This window comes from Panthera leo, chromosome A1 (assembly GCF_018350215.1).
Source record: "Panthera leo isolate Ple1 chromosome A1, P.leo_Ple1_pat1.1, whole genome shotgun sequence".
NCBI lineage: Eukaryota > Metazoa > Chordata > Mammalia > Carnivora > Felidae > Panthera > Panthera leo.
The window spans coordinates 28,611,522-28,631,593 of record NC_056679.1 but is presented as its reverse complement, the minus strand read 5'-3'; the positions used below and the strand labels follow the sequence as shown (position 1 = coordinate 28,631,593).

General features: G+C 35.1%; 1 protein-coding gene across 2 annotated transcripts in view; it reads right to left on the bottom strand.

Annotated features, from left to right (window-relative positions):
* VWA8 (von Willebrand factor A domain containing 8) overlaps nt 1–20,072 on the bottom strand; it is a 370,895-nt gene that overhangs the window by 140,352 nt on the left and 210,471 nt on the right. For both annotated transcript variants that reach the window (XM_042927004.1, XM_042927013.1), the window contains exons 22-26: nt 13,689–13,764; nt 11,182–11,317; nt 7,812–7,931; nt 4,654–4,859; nt 3,222–3,373 (exon numbers count right to left, since the gene is read on the bottom strand). In XM_042927004.1, the coding sequence (XP_042782938.1) occupies nt 3,222–3,373; nt 4,654–4,859; nt 7,812–7,931; nt 11,182–11,317; nt 13,689–13,764 (690 nt within the window). The remainder of the gene's footprint in view (nt 1–3,221; nt 3,374–4,653; nt 4,860–7,811; nt 7,932–11,181; nt 11,318–13,688; nt 13,765–20,072) is intronic.

Below are 20,072 nucleotides of genomic sequence, written 5' to 3'. Positions count from 1 at the left end.
GTGGCCAATTCTGATCTCAGCACTAAGAATTGGGAGTGTGTTGTAGATCAGGAAGAAGAGCTGCATTATGGCATGCCCGAGCTAGGTAAAATAAGCACCTGGTAAGACTCAGCCTAATAGTGGGTTTAGCAAAGGTTTAGTAAAGAAGGTAAGTCATATTCACCTCATAATATGACACTGGGCCTTTTAAGAATGTCCAGAGACCTATGAGATAGGTACTATCACTGTACTCTTTAGGAGAACAAAAGGGGAAGTGACAGCATCTCTTCTGGGAACTCACTAAAGATCACTAATTGGACACCACCAAACAGCCAAAGTATATCCTGATTTCAGCTGAGGAAGAAGGTGCTGTAGAAGACTGTAACAACAGCGGTCATCTCTGCCCAGGTGAAAACTTCCTTCTACAATTTTTGCCATACCTCTCTTTTTAGTTATATACAGTGGGTGGCCAGTTATTCTTCCATCCCCAACTTGAATGTGAATGTGAACACCCTATTCGGACTCAGTGGAATTTTGGTCCTAACCAATAAACACTATGATTGGATTAGAGAACAAGAAAATTAAGAGGCTGTAGCAAGAATTTTTCATTTGGGGCAAAAGGATATTAACAATAAGTAAAACATTTTGTCTTTCTTTCTTCAGAACAGAAACCCATTGTGGAGCTTCTTCACTGACATAGTATATATGCAGAGGTGGGCAGGAGCTGGTTTAGCAAAAAGTCTAGTGAAGTACGAGCTTTAGTAAAAGGTCTAGGTAATTAGTACGAGGTTTAGCAAAAGGTCTACAAAAGTCAAAGCAAATCATAAGACTGCATGGGGACAACTTTAAATCTTCAGAGGGCTATGTGATTACTATTAACAGTGTGTTACTCTAGAGAGAAAAAGAAAACATTAGCATCACTCCTTTCTTATTCGTTTTTGTTTTTCCAACGAGAGAAAAATAAGATTACGTTAAAATGCAAAGGATGTTAGAATAGGAAGGAATCTTATTAATAAAGTTAACCTTATTAACTTTATGAAAAGGACCTTATATTCTAGCCTCACTAGGACAGTCTTATTTTATACCTCTTTTTACAGAGCTATTATTAACAGCACCCCCTTCCATTGTTAAACATGTACTCATTAGATAAGTTATATGGTTATGCTGTCTATAATAAAATGCCCTCATTTTACCAACAGGCCAAAAATCTGTTTCTCCGTCACTGACCAACCACACAGGTTGAATATATAACTGCTGAGCTCCCAGGCCATTGCTTCGTCACTTTACCATTCTCCTCTATCAACGTACAGGACTGACTGTTCAGTAGAAACAGACATATGGAAGCTGTGGATTTCAGTTAGAGGGCAACAAAATGACATAGCTACTTTAGAGCTGCCCGAGTCACTGCAATTTACCAACGTGGAAACAATGCCCTGAATGTCAAACTGTGGTCTACTGCTAACTCCACCACAAGGGAAAATCCACTCATCCTCCACATCTCTGAGTCTACTGTTAGCTACATGCAGTGGGTGGACAGCTAGATGTTTCCATCCCCATGTCAGGCATGAGCATGACCATCTCGTTTCTAGGCTCAATATACTGTTTCCACTCACAAGTACTAGAGTTGGAATTAACTTGCCATGAAGAATTTTTTCAGTTTAGAAGTGAGAACTGTAATGCATAAGTTAAATCATTTTATCTGTCTTCCTTAGAAACTTAAAATGCTCTCTATTTCCTTTTGATTGATCTTACCAACTGATGTCTCTTTTAATTTTTATTTCAAGTTGTACAAGTGTACAAAAGATGTTATTTTAAAATCATAAGCCTTGTTTCCATGAAGCCAGAACTCTATAGAAATTTGCTAGTGGTAAAAAAACAACAACAAACCCATCTTATTTCCAATTGAAAAAAAAAGATCCAGTTTATAAAAAGGGAAGTAAAAAACATGAGTGCTTACAGAGGTTTCCATATTAAAGATAATTTCCTGAACTCTAACATAGAAGGTATGCTTTTAAATTAGCAAACGAGCTTCAAAATGCCTACAAACACTGCTAATCAATCAGTAAAACAATAGTTTAGAGAAAATTGTTTGTATTAGCAACTTAGTGATTAGTGACACCAAATCACTCCTTTCAAAAAGAAAAATTTACTCACTCATTAATAATATAAACCAATTCACCGATAATTTCAAACATAACTGCATCTTGTGCTTTTACCACAAAAGGGAAATATTTGTTTCTCTTTAAGAATCCTTGAAGAAACTGTTAAAGCTTTAACCACTTATTTTTATTGGTACTTATCCTGACAAGTTTTTATAATAACTTCAAAGAAGAAATAAATAAGGATGATATTTAAACTTAGGATGTAAATGTATATATGTGTGTGTGTATAGATGGACTAATCATCAATTTATATTTAACAATTTTTTCTAAGGAGGGTAGAGAGTACCTCCTGTATGAGATTAAATTTAAATAATAATTTAAAAGTAATTATTGTCCCTTAAGAATTATGGTAATTAACTATTTTTTATAGACAAAGGTGGCATTAAATGCATTATCAATTAAGTGATACGTATCTAAAACTGTTGAATTTTCACTGACTTAATTACTAGTAAACTACATCAACAATCATTCTGGTAAATAACATATTTGCAAGAATTCTCTACTAAGGTTAAGTATGTAGTCTACAATTACAAAATAAAAGGCAACTGGCCTACATGAAACAAACCCACTTGTTTTCACTACCTCTTTCATCCATTGAGCTGAAATAAGTAACCAACATTCTCTTCAGTTAATATGATTATAAATTTAGAAAACTATCATAACAGAAAAATATATGGTGACACAAATAAGAACATCTTAACTAAATACATATTAGCCCTTTAAGTAGTTTCCATGTTTGTGCAATGATTTTGCACTAGACTAGGAAATAATGAGAGTCATAGTAATTCAACAAAAGGACAGAGACTGTTAAAGAAACAAATATTTCCCTTTATTTGATTACATTACATCTACTCATGGGATATTCAAAGTAATTGAAATTCTCAATTTACAGGCCTACAAATAATGCTATTTAACTGAAATCCAGTCAGCAAATAGCAACACGCATTTGAAAAGTTTACTCATGGAATTTCCACACCAGGTCAGTTTAGCAGCATGTAACAGTAGATTCAGAATTGTCACCATTTAAGAATCAGAACAATAACCCTCAAGAGTATTTTATCAATAATTAGTTTGCCTTACTCCTTTGCCAGATGCACATTGGTCGGTTTTGCTCCAATAGGTATCCCATATTTGTGCAAAGTGTTAATCAAAATCTCCCTCATTTCGTTGTTGTAGGAATCAAAGTCAAACACATTCCGAACCACACTGGAGAGACCTTCCGTGGGAAATTTCTGTATTAAAAAAAAATTTCCTTATTACACATGTGATAAAATACACAGTATTATAAAAATTTATAAAACTGATAGAACAATAATGATCAAATAAACTTTAACAGATGTTTACTAGCCTGGTCAGATAATTAGATAGGAGGTAATATATACATTTTCTTTTTAATGTTTGCTGTGATCTTGGTATTTTCCTTTTCAAATAAATATTAGAATTTGAAGGGGAACAGTTCTTTCCCTCAAATGTTAAATCAGTGCTCAGATCCTGTTTGGTGACTTCCATTGCTTTCTGAAACCTCCGGCCTTTAAAATGAGTAGCAGATTGACCAAATTAAAAAAAAAAAAATGCTATTTACATAGATAGAGCAAAGTGTTGAATATCTGTACAGAAGTATTTAGAGAAGTCACAGGTCTATGAATAAATGAAAGAATAGATAAAGGAGCAAGAAAAGAAGGGAAGAAGAATATAAAAAGTACAGTGAATAAAGAAACCAAATGGCAGAGGGAAAGAAATATTACTAACAGCTACATTTACACTGGTTGTGCACTCTGGGTCCCTTGTTGGCTGTGTCTTGATTTTCTTTAGGCACTGGGGTCTGAGCTGGACTTTTCATGGTTTTAATACGCAGAATAAAGCTTTCTATTTCCCTTTCTAGATTTTCCTTAGCGAGTTGAGGATGGGTCAGAGGTCAAGAGTCATTAGGTTGTGACTTTTAGCTTAAAGACCATTATTTGTTATAAAAGTAGACCTGACCTGGGTTTTTTGTTTTCTTTACGAAGGTGGACCATATATTGTACACAGCTACAAAGAATTACATTCTCCTGCCCATTTATTCTATCTTATAAAACTTTCTTACAGTATTTACAGGCATATAATAAATACTGTTCTTACTGTGTTTTCTATATTCACATCTTTTGTTTTCAAAATGAAAATATTTTTCACTCAGATACCTCATGCTTGTTGTATCAAGTCAAATAGTGGTAAAGTTTCCCTGCTTGTCTCATTCTGTCTTCCCTCACCCCCCAAAAAACCTCCACCAAATTTCCTAGCTCCTTGGTAATGGCTATGGCACAGACCTTCACTTACATCAATTCAAAGGCTTAAACATAAAATGTTCATCAGTCTTCCAGATTTAAAATTTAGATTACAAATACTTCTTATTATATCACCTAAATCGGTATTATATTTTAGAAATTAAAAGACTTGGTATAAATTAAGCAGTCTAAAAAAAAAAAAGAAGACTGATGGTTTCTTTTAAATCTTTATGCACAGGCACGTGCCATACCTGTAAATGCTTCACTATGTTGACGACTTCTCTGGTAGAATAAGGATAATTAATAGTCCCCTGGTCAGCTAAACTCCTCAGTTCTCCAAAGGCAGCCACGAGCTTCTGAAGGATGGTCTCAGGCACATCTGGTCCATATTGCCTGAGCATTTCAAGCTCTGAATGGGGTTTGGGATTATCAACTGCATGGCAGCTAAAGATATCACCTGTAAGAAAAAAAAAGATTCACATTCAGTATGCAAGTAATCCATTATAATGCCATAGGAGATACAGAATGGTCGTTTAAAGAGACCTTGGTTGTTCATCAAAGCACTTCTATTTTTAAATATATAAAACTGCACAGAAAGCCCGTCCAATGATAGAACGGTACAGAGAAGAAATGACTAGAACAAAAGAAAAGGAAACTGACAGATGTGTGATTTATTCTTCATAGATTTCTGTTAAAAATTATATAATATTTAAATACAATTTCACTGGGAGATGCTCAAATATAAAAGCCAAAAATAGAGAGGCCTGTGTCTCTGCCAATTCCACTCCTTTCCCCCACAGGCACCCAATATTGACAGTTCAGTATTTGTTCTTCCATAACTGCATTAGTCTTTTTAAAAATACATGGGACGCCTGGGTGGCGCAGTCGGTTAAGCATCAGACTCTTGATCTCACCTCAGGTCATGACCTCACAGTTCATGAGTTCCAGTCCCACATCCTGCTCTGCACTAATGGTGTGGAGACTGCTTGGGATTTTGTCTCCCATTCTCTCTGCCCCTCCCCCTCTTGTGCACACGCCATGTGTGCATGTCTTCTCCTTCTCTCTCTCTCTCTCAAAATAAATAAATTAATTAAAAAATACATACATACAAACACAATTTTGGTGATTTATTCATTTTCTATTAATTGGAAAATACTCTTCATACAGTTCTGGAACTGTATGAAAATACTCTTCATACAGTTCTGGAATTTTTAATTTTAACACATGTTGAACATTTTCAGAAATGACATACATCTATCTCATATGCATGTTTCTTTATGTATACCAAGATGGGGGAATTAGTATCACTGCTCTATATGCAATTTATATCTTGCGCAGATTGCTAGAACTTACACAAAATATTTCAACCATAATTTAGGCAACTGAAATTATACTAGTACCATATAATCTATGCTCAAGAGAGATGGGTTTCTCATATTAAAAGTTCATGTAATTCTACTGATGCACAAACCAAGAGATTGGGGGCCGAAGGAAGTTAGAGTAAATAGCTTTGCATTATTTAATATGATCATTTTATGTTTTTTAAGTTTATTTATTTATTTATTTTGAGAGAGAGAGAGAGAGAGAGAGAGAGAGAGTGAGAGCGTGTGCACACATACATGTAAGTCAGGGAGGTGCAGAGAGAGAGGGAGAGGGAGAATTCCAAGCAGGCTCCATGCTGTCAGTGCAGAGCTGACACAGGGCTTGATCCCATGAATCATGACATCATGACTTAGGCTGAAATTAAGCCACCCAGGTTCCCCACCCAGGTGCTTAACTGATTAAGCCACCCAGGTTCCCCAATATGTTCATTTTAGAAAGAACTTTCTAGTTCTCAAAAATCATTCAAATCATAATTTATCATTATTACATATTTATAAAAGTAACTGAATAAAACACAAGCCATGATAACTTCAAGCTTGTAGCTCATAGACTAAACCTGTTCAAACACAAACACAAAGTATATTTTTTTGCTGAAGATCAAATGTAACATGAATGTAAAATGATAATTAACCACTCATTCATTCATCAAGTAATTATTATTATTTTTTCATCAAGTAATTATTAAGTATCTTCCATGAGCCAAGTACTACTCTAGCTATTTTATATACATCAGTGATCAAAAACACAGAAGTTCCTGTCCTCATGAAGTTTATGTTCTGGCAATGAACAGAAAGTATAAATATTAGAAACCATTTGTTTCAGAGAAGAAAAAAGTCATACTATAGGATATCAGAAATGGTAATGATGGTGGAGGTGAGTCAGGTAGTCCTTGTGGAGAAGGTAACATCTAAGCAAATGCAGCTATTGGTGGGGAAAGAGCACTTCAGGCAGAGGGTACAGCTAAAGTGAAGACCCCAAGGCAAGCATACTTCATACGTTCAAGGAAGACACAGGAGAACAGAATGGCTGAAAAAGAATGAGTGACGGGAAGAGCATCATAGAATAGAACCGACATGAAGTCATGGAGATAAGAGGATGTGGGAGACATATTGAATGCTCTTCTGTATAAATTCTACACAGGTACAAACATATTCATATATACATATCCCTCTTGCCTTTTGGTTTTTTAACTAATACAAATGTTAGACTACTCTTCTGACTTATTATTTCACTTAATATATTTTAAAGATTTTTTTTTTGATCAGCATAGGTAAACTTACCCCATTCTTTTTTAAACTGCTGCATAGCACCCTAGTGTGTGGACAGCACAGAGTTTCTTTATCCAGTCCCATTTGGATGGACATTTGGGTTGTTTCCATTGTTTTGCTACCATAAACAATGCCATATTGCCTATCTTTGTATTTCAATCATTGCATGGGTGAATTCTCTTGAAAAAATTCACTGATACAGAATTACTAGATCAAAAATCCTACTGAGCCTGCTCCATGTTGAGTATGAAAATTACTGGTATCTAGAATCACCTACTTGCCATAGAGAAGTGAATTCCTTCTTAAAGGCTCTTGTTGATGAAGTCTGTCTCAGGGCCTCTCTGATCCGTGTTAATCAGTCTCCTCAGAGCTGGTCTCAAACTCTTTCGTACTTACGGGGATGTGACAAAAACCAAACACTGAAAATCATTTCTGATTTTGTGTTTTATTCTAAGAGACCCCAAGCAACAAACATAGTATAACTGTTTGAGCAGTTACAGGCTCTGGAATCAGACAGACTTAGATATGAAGCCCAATTCTCATATTCATTGTGTAAGTGACTCCAGAAAAGGTGACTCTCTCTGAATATCTGATGTTCTCCTTCTCTCAAAAGGAGATAACACATACTCTCACAAGGTGTTTGTGATGATGACACAGCACATGGTGGCATTCAGCGACAGCCACCTCATACTGTTACTGAGACAATATTATTATTGTTATTGCTATTGTTTTTGTTATTGTTATCATTATTATTTTACCTAAAGTGCCGAAGAAATCATTGCCTAAGAAAGGAAATCCAGGTCTGTTGGCCAGAACAATCATTCTAAAATCAGGATGAATCACAATAACGTTTTCTCTTCCATTGACATTAGCAGAATCTGAAAAACATAATTTCTCCTTAGTCTTTATTGATATTTAATAATTCTTAAGAATTTCGTTACAGCATTTAAAATAATATAAGTAGTCAATTAAAAAAAACCCTAAAAATCTGGTTGTGTCAATTTGGTTATGGGGAAAAAAAAAACTTCCTTGAGAAAGTTTGCTTAAGAACAGAACACTGATTACGCATATACTGAATTTTACAGGAACTTATATTTTTATGTAAATTCAATGTAAATCTAAAAAGCAAACTTGCCCAAATATTATCTTACAGTATTTAAACTTGGCTTGAGATACATTATTCCTTAAAAAAAAAAAAAAGAGGTAAGAATCTATAACGAAGGATAATCCAAAGGATACCCAAAAGATAATCCAAACATCCTTCTATTTTCATCAAATCAGTAGCTGCATCACTTTGCTAACAGCCTGCCATCATGCAGCTAGGAAGTGATTCCTGGTTTAGACTATGTGCCCTGAAACTTAACACAGAATAAAGGTCTTGAACACCTAGTCAGCTCATTCGTGCAATGTTGATTTATTTCTAATTAAAGGATTCTACCTTAGTTCTTAAAATACAGTTTCTTTTTTTTAAATTTTTTTTTTAACGTTTATTTATTTTTGAGACAGAGAGAGACAGAGCATGAACGGGGGAGGGTCAGAGAGAGAGGGAGACACAGAATCTGAAACAGGCTCCAGGCTCTCAGCAGTCAGCACAGAGCCCGATGCGGGGCTTGAACTCACAGACCGTGAGATCATGACCTGAGCCGAAGTCGGACGCTTAACCCACTGAGCCACCCAGGCGCCCCTAAAATACATAGTTTCAAGTTGACTGAAGGTTTCTTTGTCTTAAGGAAACTGAATATGATATTCTCCTGGCTGATGTACATTTCAGATAGAACTGCTAGTCTGGACAATAATTTCAGATGGTAAAAACTTTATTGTGATTATTTTAAGAAGAAACACTTGTCATCTGGGTTTATTTAAATTCCAGCTTTTAAAATGAATAGTTATGTAGCACCTGCAGTTTTATTTGAGATCAGCCTGTACGAACCTACACTTCTACTTTTTAATATAATCTTTCAAATATGCCATATATTCGTGTACTAAATACAATCAACAATCTTAATGTTTGATCTCCATTAATTTAGCAGTGGTAAATAAACCAGTATGTGTCACAGGCAAAATTTAATTAGTTAGTTAATTAAAATGAAAATGACAATAAAAAATAAAAACTTAAAAAGGAAAGAAAATGGAAAACATAGCCTGAGAAGTGATGCTTTATGAAACCATGTTCAGAAGAGCTTCAGGGGCTCTTGTGTTTAAAATGTTGTCTACAATTAAATTTGAGTTTAAAAATTAGGACGACTCTTTTTCTTCTAGACTATTCTCCAAAAATGTATTGGATAATGTAAAGGGTTACCAAGAGATAATTACTCTTTAACTACAATTTTGTTTCAGCAATTCTTTCTTGTTATCCATTTACTGTTTTCAAAATGCATCTATGAAAGTCAGGCAGAATTTTTTTTTTTAATGTTTGTTTATTTCTGATACCGAGAGAGACAGAGCATGAGTGGGGGAGGGGCAGAGAGAGAGGGAGACACAGAATCTGAAGTAGGCTCCAGGCTCCCAGCTGTCAGCACAGACCCCGACGTGGGGCTCAAACTCACAAACCGTGAGATCATGACCTGAGCTGAAGTCGGTCGCTCAACAGACTGAACCACCCAGGCACCCCAAAAGTCAGGCAGAATTCTAATCCTGAAAGTCTGAATGATCTAGGAGTTCGTATTCAAGCTGTCTAACTCAAATGCTCATTTCTCCCACAAATTCACTGTGAAGTTGAAATATTAGAATATCTTTATTAGTGCTGAGTTTCCTAGGCTCAGAAATAGCCATCTTGAAATACTAACATCTAAGAAAAACCCCTCTGGTGATGCACCTGCACATTTTTAATGGGGTTTTCTTTACATCCTCACTTTGCATACTGATGGTTTTAGTTATTAGTCTCAATTTGTTTGATTACCCTGCTATCAGCTATATATATTTTCAGTGACTAGTTATAGATGTTCAAGTCTTCTCATCACACAAAAAAATTAAATTAGAAACTAGAAAAGGGACACCTGGGTGACTCAGTCGGTTAAGCGTCCAACTCCGGCTTAGGTCATGATCTCACAGTGTGAGTTCAAGCCCTGCATCGGGCTCTGTGCTGACAGCTCAGAGCCTGGAGCCTGCTTCAGATTCTGTGTCTCCCTCTCTCTCTCTGCCCCTCCCCCACTTGTGCTCGGTCTCTCTCTCTCTCTCTCTCTAAAATAAATAAGATGTAAAAAAAAATTTAAAAATTTAGAAACTAGAAAATATTCTGACATTACATTAGACAGTTTTTCTTTGTAGGTTAAACAGACTGATCAGATTCATCGATCTACATTTTTGCTAACAAGAAAAAATTCAATCAATCAATCAATCAATCAATCAATAAAAGGAAGAAGGTAGTCCAAAACAGAGGATAACTTCTTCCCGTGGTAGGAGTGTGTGTGTGTGTGTGTGTGTGTGTGTGTGTGTGTGTGTGTACACATATTCACATGTATGTATGACAAATATATATATATAATAAAATGTGTGGCAATTTTTCTAATTATAATGAGTAATAGTAACATTAATTTTAACATTATAAGCAATAGAACATGCTAGAGCTTTTTAAAAAATTCAGATAATGATGAAGGAAATTAAATTACATACAAATCATGGACAAATGAGTATAATAAAGATGATATGTTAGGGGTGCCTGGGTGGCTCAGTCACGTAAGTGCCCGACTTCAGCTCAGGTCATGATCTCATGGTTCGTGGATTTGAGCCCCATGTCAGGCTCTGTGCTGACAGCTCAGAGCCTGGATCCTGCTTCAGATTGTGTCTCCCTCTCTCTCTGCCCCTCCCCTGCTCACGCTGTATCTCTCAAAAATGAATAAATGTTAAAAAACATTAAAAAAATTATATCTTAGTATTCTCAGAGTAGAAAAATATAAAGCTGATTTGACCTAAAACTACTATGAAAATTTTCACAGATGCTCTCTGACTATAAAAATGTGAGACAGAGATTGATTCAGATGTATTGAGTTTTATAAATGACTGTCAATGCAGACAACTTTGGTTATATGGAACTTATGTTTGTTACTTGTAGAAAAATGGCCAGCTAAGTGTGTGATTTGATACCAAAGATGTGAAATTTGCATATATTGAAAGCTTTTTTATACTCACTTGCAACAATGCGTCTTCCATCTGCTAGAATCATTTCTCCATTTTCTACTAGAGTTTTTAAAATACAGGTGACATTTGTTGGGGCTTTGTCTGCCTCATCTACCACCAGAACATGACCCAACTTTACTGCTTTAACCTTTGAAGACAGAACATTTATCATAAACAAAAAAATAAAAGCAAATGTCTTTAAAATTTTTTCACTCATTGCTTTGGCTTTATACTAGTAGCTAGTTTTACTTAAGTTATGGATACACTATCACAAAAAAAAAATGTGTAGCAGAGCTGGAAACAAAATTTATAGATCACCTCTAAAAGCTTCACATAGTTACCAAATTGTTAACTCTGCAGTAATCAATTTATTCCCCTTTGGCAACATAATTATTCCTATGTTGGTAATGTCCACATTTTACACCCCAGAGTAGGGGAGATTTAAAACAAGCGAAACAAATACAGAAACTAGAGTTCCATGGAGGTTAAGAAGACTGAGACATCACAATCAAGAGTGGATATCCGAACACTGCATTTGTTATGGCTCTAAAGGAGTGGGGGATTTCAATAGATCAGAATGGATGGTCAAGAGGTGGGTATTCAATATAAAGGGAATCACTGGTCAAACTCAAGAAATCCTGAGGCACATTGAGGGAAGAGGGAATATGAGTAGTCTATCTTGGCTGAAGCAGAGGTTAAATGTAAGAAAGAAAAAAGAAAACAGGGTCTGAAAGAGTAGATCAGGTCTCTGTTAATTTGTCACCAGAGTGACAAATATGTACTTTATCTCATTAAGTAATCAATTCGTAAAGATTTATGAGTTTAGGCATGATAGGAATGGAGGCTGGAACTACACTTTAGGATGTTTAATCCTGCAGCGATATGCAGAGTAGACTAAAAGGGGATTACCATAATAATCTGGTAAAAAAGCAGTTTGAGGGACCTGGTTTTAAGGGAAGAGGCATGGAAAAGTGGAAATAAAAAGTATTAAATTGATCTGAAGAGTTTTCTTCTTTTAAGTTTTTAAAATTTATTTTGAGAGAGAGAGTGCACATGGGGGCACAAGTGGCAGAGGGGGAGAGAGAGAGAGGGAGAGAGAGAATCCCAAGCAGGCTCACAGAGCCTGATGTGGGGCTCGATCTAATGAATTGTGAGATCATGTCCTGTGGTGAGATCAAGAGTTGGATGCTTAACCCATTGAGCCAACCAGGCACCTTGATCTGAAGTTTTTTGGACATATAATCTATAGTCTTGGCAACTGATTACATGGGAAGTAAGGAAAGGAAAAATAAGAAAGAATCCTAGGTCTTAGGTGTCTGAATAAGTGGTGATGTTATGAAGAGAAAGGTAAAAATAAAAGCTAGGAAAAACTCTTAAAAACATTTTAAGAGGGGGGCACCTGGGTGGTTCAGTTGGTTACACATCTAGCTCCTGATTTCAGTTCAGGTCATGATCTCATGGGTCATGAGTCTGAGCCCCGCACTGGGCTCCAGGCTGACAGTGCAGAGCCTGCTTGGGATTCTCAATCTCTCTCAATCTCTCTCTCTCTCTCTCTCTCTCTCTCTCCCTCCCTCCCTGCCCCTCCCCTGCTTTCTCCCTCTCTCTCTCAAAATAAATAAGTAAACTTAAAAAAAAAAAACATTTTAAGAGAGTAGATGGGGGAAATACTCAATGAATTTAAATACAAACCCAAAGCTTATTTTTTTAATGAACCATATAATAAATTTTCCTCTTTACATAGTTTTGACAAATAATTTTACAGATTGAGAAACAGATGATTGCCTCTACCACAAATGAATATTCATATTCTAAAAAAACTGATAAGGGTTCTTCCATTTAATTTTAGGGCAAAAATGAACTGAATTAAAAAAGAGGGAGAAAACATATAGCTTTCAAACACTAATCCAACTCCAGCCTTCACATCTCTGTTCAGGGAAAGTCAGACCCAACCTGGGAGAATTCAGGAGTGAGATTCTAAAGACTTCAATCACTTCAAAAAGCTCTGGACCAGAGAGGTTCTTATGTTGGCATATTTGTGCCATTACCACAAAGGAGTTATCTACACAGACGGACAGGCCTGGCAGGCCAGGATTATTTTGGGTCTTATGTAAGAAGTTGAGGGATGGGTCTTTCCAGCTACCCAAAACACTGGGCTATATTTTATTCATTAAAATCATTAAAAAAAATTCTAGAAACATTATCTAATTTTAAACACTACACATTTGAAAACAGCAAAGTTTTTTTTCCTTAATTCTGGAATGATAAAGAAACCATTAGAGGATTTCTATCATTCCCTAAATCACCTGGAAGAGAAAAGAACAGAATAAGGAAACATTTTATTTTCCAATAATTTGTATTTAAATATCTACTCCCCAAATGACATATGAATGAGTGTTTTCCAGTTAAGACTGAAATTCATTGAAATCTATGGGATATTTACAAATCCCTCTCAAAGGCTGAAATACAACTATCATTCAGAAAAATAGAGTTGAGAATATTCATATAGTTGGATTACTAACCAAAGGTGAGTCTTCGTATACAATCAGTCCATCTTTAACAGAAGGCTGAAGAGTAAGGGTTTGTACTGTGGTGTCCCTGAAGTTAAACCGAAACATTTTATAGTTAGTAAGAAAATAAACAGACATGAATAAAAATATAGCACAGGAGGACTTCTTTTTAAATTTTTATTCACCACCCACTTTTCTCAAAATGAATAATAACAAATGAAATTCCATTTAGCAACAGTATTTTGTGGATGTAAATATGAATTATAGGGTTTGGAAATCAATCCAGGTTTACAGATTATCCAGGTTCTTTACTTCTCCTTTCCTTTCTAGTAATTTCCTTTGTGACCATTTCACTCCTCAAAATCACCTCCTGAGGGTGAGGAGGAGAAATTAAAAACATATATATTTGCATTAGAGAAATAATATTTATATTATTTGAGAGGAATTTTGATGGTGACTTTGGTGATGACTGGCATCCTGACATGACCAATTAAGGCAAGTGTATGAATTCCACATTCTGGCCTAATCTGCCCTCAGCATGTGCAAAAAGCCAGACTGTCTTACCTCCCTCCAGCAACCATAGGCTTTTGAACATTTCTGCTAGGATTAAGACAATCCATTCCATTTTCTTAAATCTATTTGCTAGAGTGTGCCAGACCTTCCTTTAGATCAGAATATTCAAATTATTAATAGTGAGCTCTCTTGATGTTATATACGTTCTCACATGATGAGATAGGAAATTCATATCATCTATGAATTACTTTTACCAAAAATGTGTTTATAAGCTGCAGGTGATAGGCAGGTCCAGACACATTTAAGGGGATCAATTCTATATCTTCATCTTCTACATATATGCTCTCTTTAAAATAAAAAATTCTATGGCCATCTTGATCATATCATGTAGAGAATTAAATTACTTTTAAAATGTGAGTAGCACTTTTCTTTATAAGAATTGAAGGTTGCCTTTTCAAATTTATCACTTACCAAGTAATATGTGGAGTTATACCTGTGTTCTTTTGAGTACCTACTATGTGTGAGGCCATACTTGGAATGTGAACTTCAGACCTTAGTGTTATAATATGCTTCTGAAACTTCTCCCCAAATGCTAACATTTATCACCATCTATTAAAATTATAAAATGTGTATTTATTTAAAAAACTGATAAATACTATATGACAATGACAAACCAAGCAAACTTAAGATATCTTTCAAGTAAGTTTTTGCTTTAGCAAAACAAATTTAATCAAAATAAGTGAATTGCTTTGACAGGCAGCAGTGGGGTAGTAGAAAGAAGACATTGGAGTCAGACCAATCAGGATTCAAATTCTAGTTCTTATCACTTATTAGCCACCTGATCTTGGGTAAGTAATACAATCCACCCAGGAGGATTGATGACAGAACACTTGGAAAGTACCTAGCACAGCATATGGCAGATATAAAGAGTGTAACTACACATCAGCCTTACCAGTTTGTTATCATTATTTCTGCTGTTAGGACTGAAAGTTCTTGCCTGTCTAACTTCTACCTGATCTTCAGGTCTTGAGTGTAGACGGTGTTTCTTGGAAATCCCCACCATGACCCTTTCTAAAAAGACCAGGTTAGGTGACCCTATTGCATGTTCCCTTTGAGCCTTGGATCTCCTCTATTTCAACCCTTAACACACTATATTCTAATTACTTATCTTAATATCTTTCTACATAGACTGTAAGATTTAAGAAGGTAGACCATATCTATCTGTCCCTCATCCAGTTCCCTGCATCTAATGGATATCTGGCACATAGAATGCATTTAATACATATTCTCTGAATAAATGAATGCATGAATAAAATGACAAAAATGCTAAAAGTTAAAAGTCAACACTGTGGCTTATAACACAACATATAGTATGTGGATTTCCAAATTTATTGGACCAGGGACCCCCTTTTTTTTTTTTAAACAGAGAATCTGGAACTATAGAATCCACTTCAGTAAATGTTGGGTTAGATTAAGGCTGACTCTACTAGATATAAGAAATCTTTTTTATTAATTTATAAGTGTTTATTAGAAAGTACAGTCATATTGAGAAGTACACTTGCAGTTGACTAGTCAAGGGAGTATGGAAGACCTTGTTTACATCCATCATGGACTCCAACTGAGTTGAATTTAGACTTATTGTAGTGAGTAACTCCTCCATCAGTGTCCTCACCTACCAGGGCTTGAACAGGTACGTTGGCAATACAATTATTGACATTTATAATTTCTAGACTACCTAACTTATCTGCACCTAGCTTGAAAGGCTTTTCCCTCTAATTTGACTAAACGGCAAGTGGCTTCTTGAGCTAATTCCCTGGAGTCTGGTCTATTGCTCTTCCTGACCTCTATTCCAAGCTCCCACCCCAATGATTCTGGCTCTCATGGGTCTGATACCTGCCTTATTATCTACTGCTTCCTATAGCCCAAGCACTAACACTTTACAAAGAATCAGATACTACTTTTAATATTGGCTAAAATTCAAATTCAGATGTGTTTGAAATAAAGCCTTGAGGATGTTAAGAAAAGTGAAAACAAAACATACGGTGACAATTTATTGGTGCTTATCCACTTTTAGTATGAACACAATGTTTCTTATGCAGTGTAATGATATCTAGTCATATGTCCATTTTCTCTATTCCTGGGTCTTACAAGTTTCCTATAGGACATACTTCATGCTATCTTCTGCTAAAAAATTAATTTTTAGAGTTTTAAGCAAACAAGAACACAGTTTAACTAATTTCCCTTAAATTTGTTGTTAATATTCTAGCAATACAGAAGGGGGGTTGGGTGAGGAAGAGAAAGAGTGTGTTCACACAGATTTTTATAGCTATATAATGAATTTCTCACTTCATTTGTCACATATTTAATGGGCAACAACATGACACCTTCAAGCACCAAAATGGAAAAAGGAACTCTTGTATCATTGTCAGTGGGAAGGAAATTCAAGCTGAATTCCAATTTTAAAAAGGCAAATGAAATTGTTCTATAACACTTGAATTCTGATAAGATACAACTTGCCAAATTAGATTTATCAAAAGACTTTTGTGCTAGAATTAAAAACCAAAGGTTTGAGGGAACATGCACAAATCAGATGATTTCTAAAAAGGATTACAAATGAGAATAAACACAAATGGAAATCATGGCTTTCAGTGGAGTAGTCTGTGAGAAAGAGGAATTTATAGAAAAAAGGTGGTTTTGTTCTGTTCTTTTTATTGATCTTTCATCATATACATCAAAGGAAAAGCAGAGGTTAGTATAATGTGTAAAATGATATGCTATTAAAAAATGGATTGGCTTATATGTCAGTTAAGTTTCACTGGTGATGTAAGGGTGGCAAATAACCTACTATCCTTGCATAGTACTTAATACAATAAGAGAAAGCTGGTTTTTCAAGGTATCTTACAATATCATAAATTTCAACTTAGTGAAGTGATAAGCATTATTGTCACAAGCAGCATATGAATTGACTCTTAAAGCCAATATAATGATTATTTTTCTGAAAAGTTGATTAAAATCATTGCTCTGTGTTTAGGAGCATCTTGGATCAAAAGATATTAGTTCTCCACACAAATAGGCAATAACCCTAAGAGAGTATTTTATTTGCTACAATTTCAATTCTATTACAATTTGTTCCTCTCAAGAACATCTCTGAAATATAAGCTTATAAAAGTTTAAATAGAACTAGTAATTTCAACAATAGAGAAGAGAAGGGAATTTAAAACACATCTAAATCACATTTTCTTAGCCTACGGTTTAATTTAAAAAATGGTTTTCAGTACATAACTATTATCTGTAATGCTTGAATTAATTAGAATGTTTAGCTAATCGCTGACATAAATGTTCTCACTTCTCACTATCTTGCAAACTAAAGTTTTCTATCAATTAAAGCCTGTGTAGATAAAGGAGCTACTCAAAGGAATATGGTGCTAAACTCTATTCTTTTTTTAACTCTGTGATTAAAAAAATTTTTTTTAATGTTTATTTATTTTTGAGAGAGAGACAGAGCATGAGCAGGGTAGGGGTGCAGAGAGAGAGGGAGACACAGAATCTGATGTAGGCTCCAGGCTGTGAGCTGTCAGCACAGTGCCCAACGCGGGGCTCAAACCCACTATCTGTGAGATCATGACCTGAACCTAAGTCAGATGCTTAACTGACTGAGTCACCTTAGAGTCCCCTTAATCCTGTAATTTTAAAGTTTTTTTTAAATAGAGTTATTAATGTCTTGATAGTAATTTAAAATCATTCTACATGCAATAAAAATAATTAAGTTGTATAAAGACTAGGTTTTTGTCAAAATAAGGAAAGAAAATTGGCCTCTGGAGAGCAAGCACAATCTGTTCTTGAAATGTTGCTTGTAAAGGTACATTAAGCTAATATCTGCTAATTTACTGAAGAGCAAATGATCTCAAAATAGTGATGTTTATTTTAAAAATGATATTTTAGTAAGCTGTGTTTAAATTGGCTTATGGTTAGCTTTCTTTTAGAAATGCAATAGTAGTTAAACATAAGAGTGAAAGAAGAAAGACGACATATAAGAGTTTCAAATAGCTAACAAAAATTATCTCTAACTTTATGGTTCATTAAATAAAATTGGCTGTAGGAATAGACTAGTCATTAATAGAAGTCAAACGTGGGAAAGGAAAGCTGGACCATGGCACATAGGAGACACTTAACAAATATTTGCCAAATATTTCTAAATGAGGGAAGGTCCTGAAAATAGAAGTAAATAGTAATTTCGGCCAATAAGAGATAAGCATAACATTACCCATTGAGAAGTAACGCTGCTGAATGATATTGCCAAGTGGAAAAGAGTTCATGGCATCATCAAGAATATCATTTCCAAAGGCTTATTTTAACTATCAATGAAATGAAGGTAAGGGGCACTGATAATTTTCAAAAATAAAACAGAGTGCTACTTAGACATAGCTGAGGCAAACAAACGTTAAGTTGTAAACAATGTGTACAAGCGGTCTGGGCTCTCTCTTGAATAGCAACACACCCTTTCTTACTCTTGCCTGTAAAAGGCAAATGTATTTCTGCCATGTTGGAAGAGAAACTTCTCAAGGACGTCAAACAGAAAGGGCCACTAATATAAGCAGTGTTACCATACAATACAAAAAAAGGAAGACACAAATTAACTGTGATTATTGCAGTGTTTGTTAAAAACCACCACTGGCCTGACTCTGAGTCCAGATTTGGACGTTGGTCAATCACTTCACCTCTTGAAGCTCAAGATTACTCGTGTCTAAAGAGGGAATTAAAAGAGAATAAATGAGGGAGCAGAGTAGAGTAAAAAGCAAGGAAGATAAAGTGGAGACAGAAAGAATATTATTGTTATATGTGCTTTGAATGCTTTGAGGGAAAAGTCTTTTTAATAAGATAAGCAAAATATTATTTCTGCCAAAGTGACTGAAAAGACTCCAGCTCTTAAAATAGCTGTTTTGGAGGACAAATAGTTTATTTAGCAGTCAATCACTCATCACTAATGTGTCCAGATGCAAAAAATCCTAACAAACCATAAAAGAAAGGAAGACATTAGGGGGATAATATTTATGGAAGGAAGTCTACTGTGATGCAACACTGTTCTCTTCAGGGGTAGCTTCTTACTGGGAACAACAGGTAGAAAATAGCCACAGCAAAGTAGTCATCTGATGGAAGCTAAACATTTCAAAATATGCTTAGTTTTCAAAATCTACTTCCCTCCCCACATCTCCTAGCACTGTATTAACACTTATTTAAAAAGAAACTCCTCTAATATTCAAAGCCATGCTGATAATCAAATCTCTTAACAAAATCTGAAAGATGTGAGTTGTCTAATCTTTAAAAATAAATCTACTAAAATGATATACTTAAAAACTGGATCTTTTGTCTTTCCTCTGAAAGCTAGGTTTCTGGCTTGGTAAATCTTAGGAACTCAAGATGACCTAATTTCTTTGTGGGAACTTCATTTCCTCTTTTCCAGACCCCAAAAGAAAAACAGTATGCAGGTCCTTTATTACCCTTTGCTCCTAACATTAAACAATGCATTTTCTAATCAGTTCTAAAAAAGGAATAGAAGAACAAAAATGCAGATTAAATGCAAAACTAATGAGTGGGCAAAGATGTACACACAGATGAAACCAGAGCGCGAGGCTGGGGAACACTGTGTCCACTGAGTAAAGCTTTATCAGAAAATACAGTAATGAGTAGTTTATAGTTTTTAAAAGTCTCATTAATTGGGTCACAACAGAAAAGCATGAGAGAGTCAAAAATTAATGTGAATATCTTTTCATATCAGGATATTATCTACTCTTTTATTCAATAAATTTGTATTCAGCATTTATTCATGGGCATTGCTTTGGATGCTGAAGTATCTGTGAACAAAATAGGTAGACATTCCTTCCC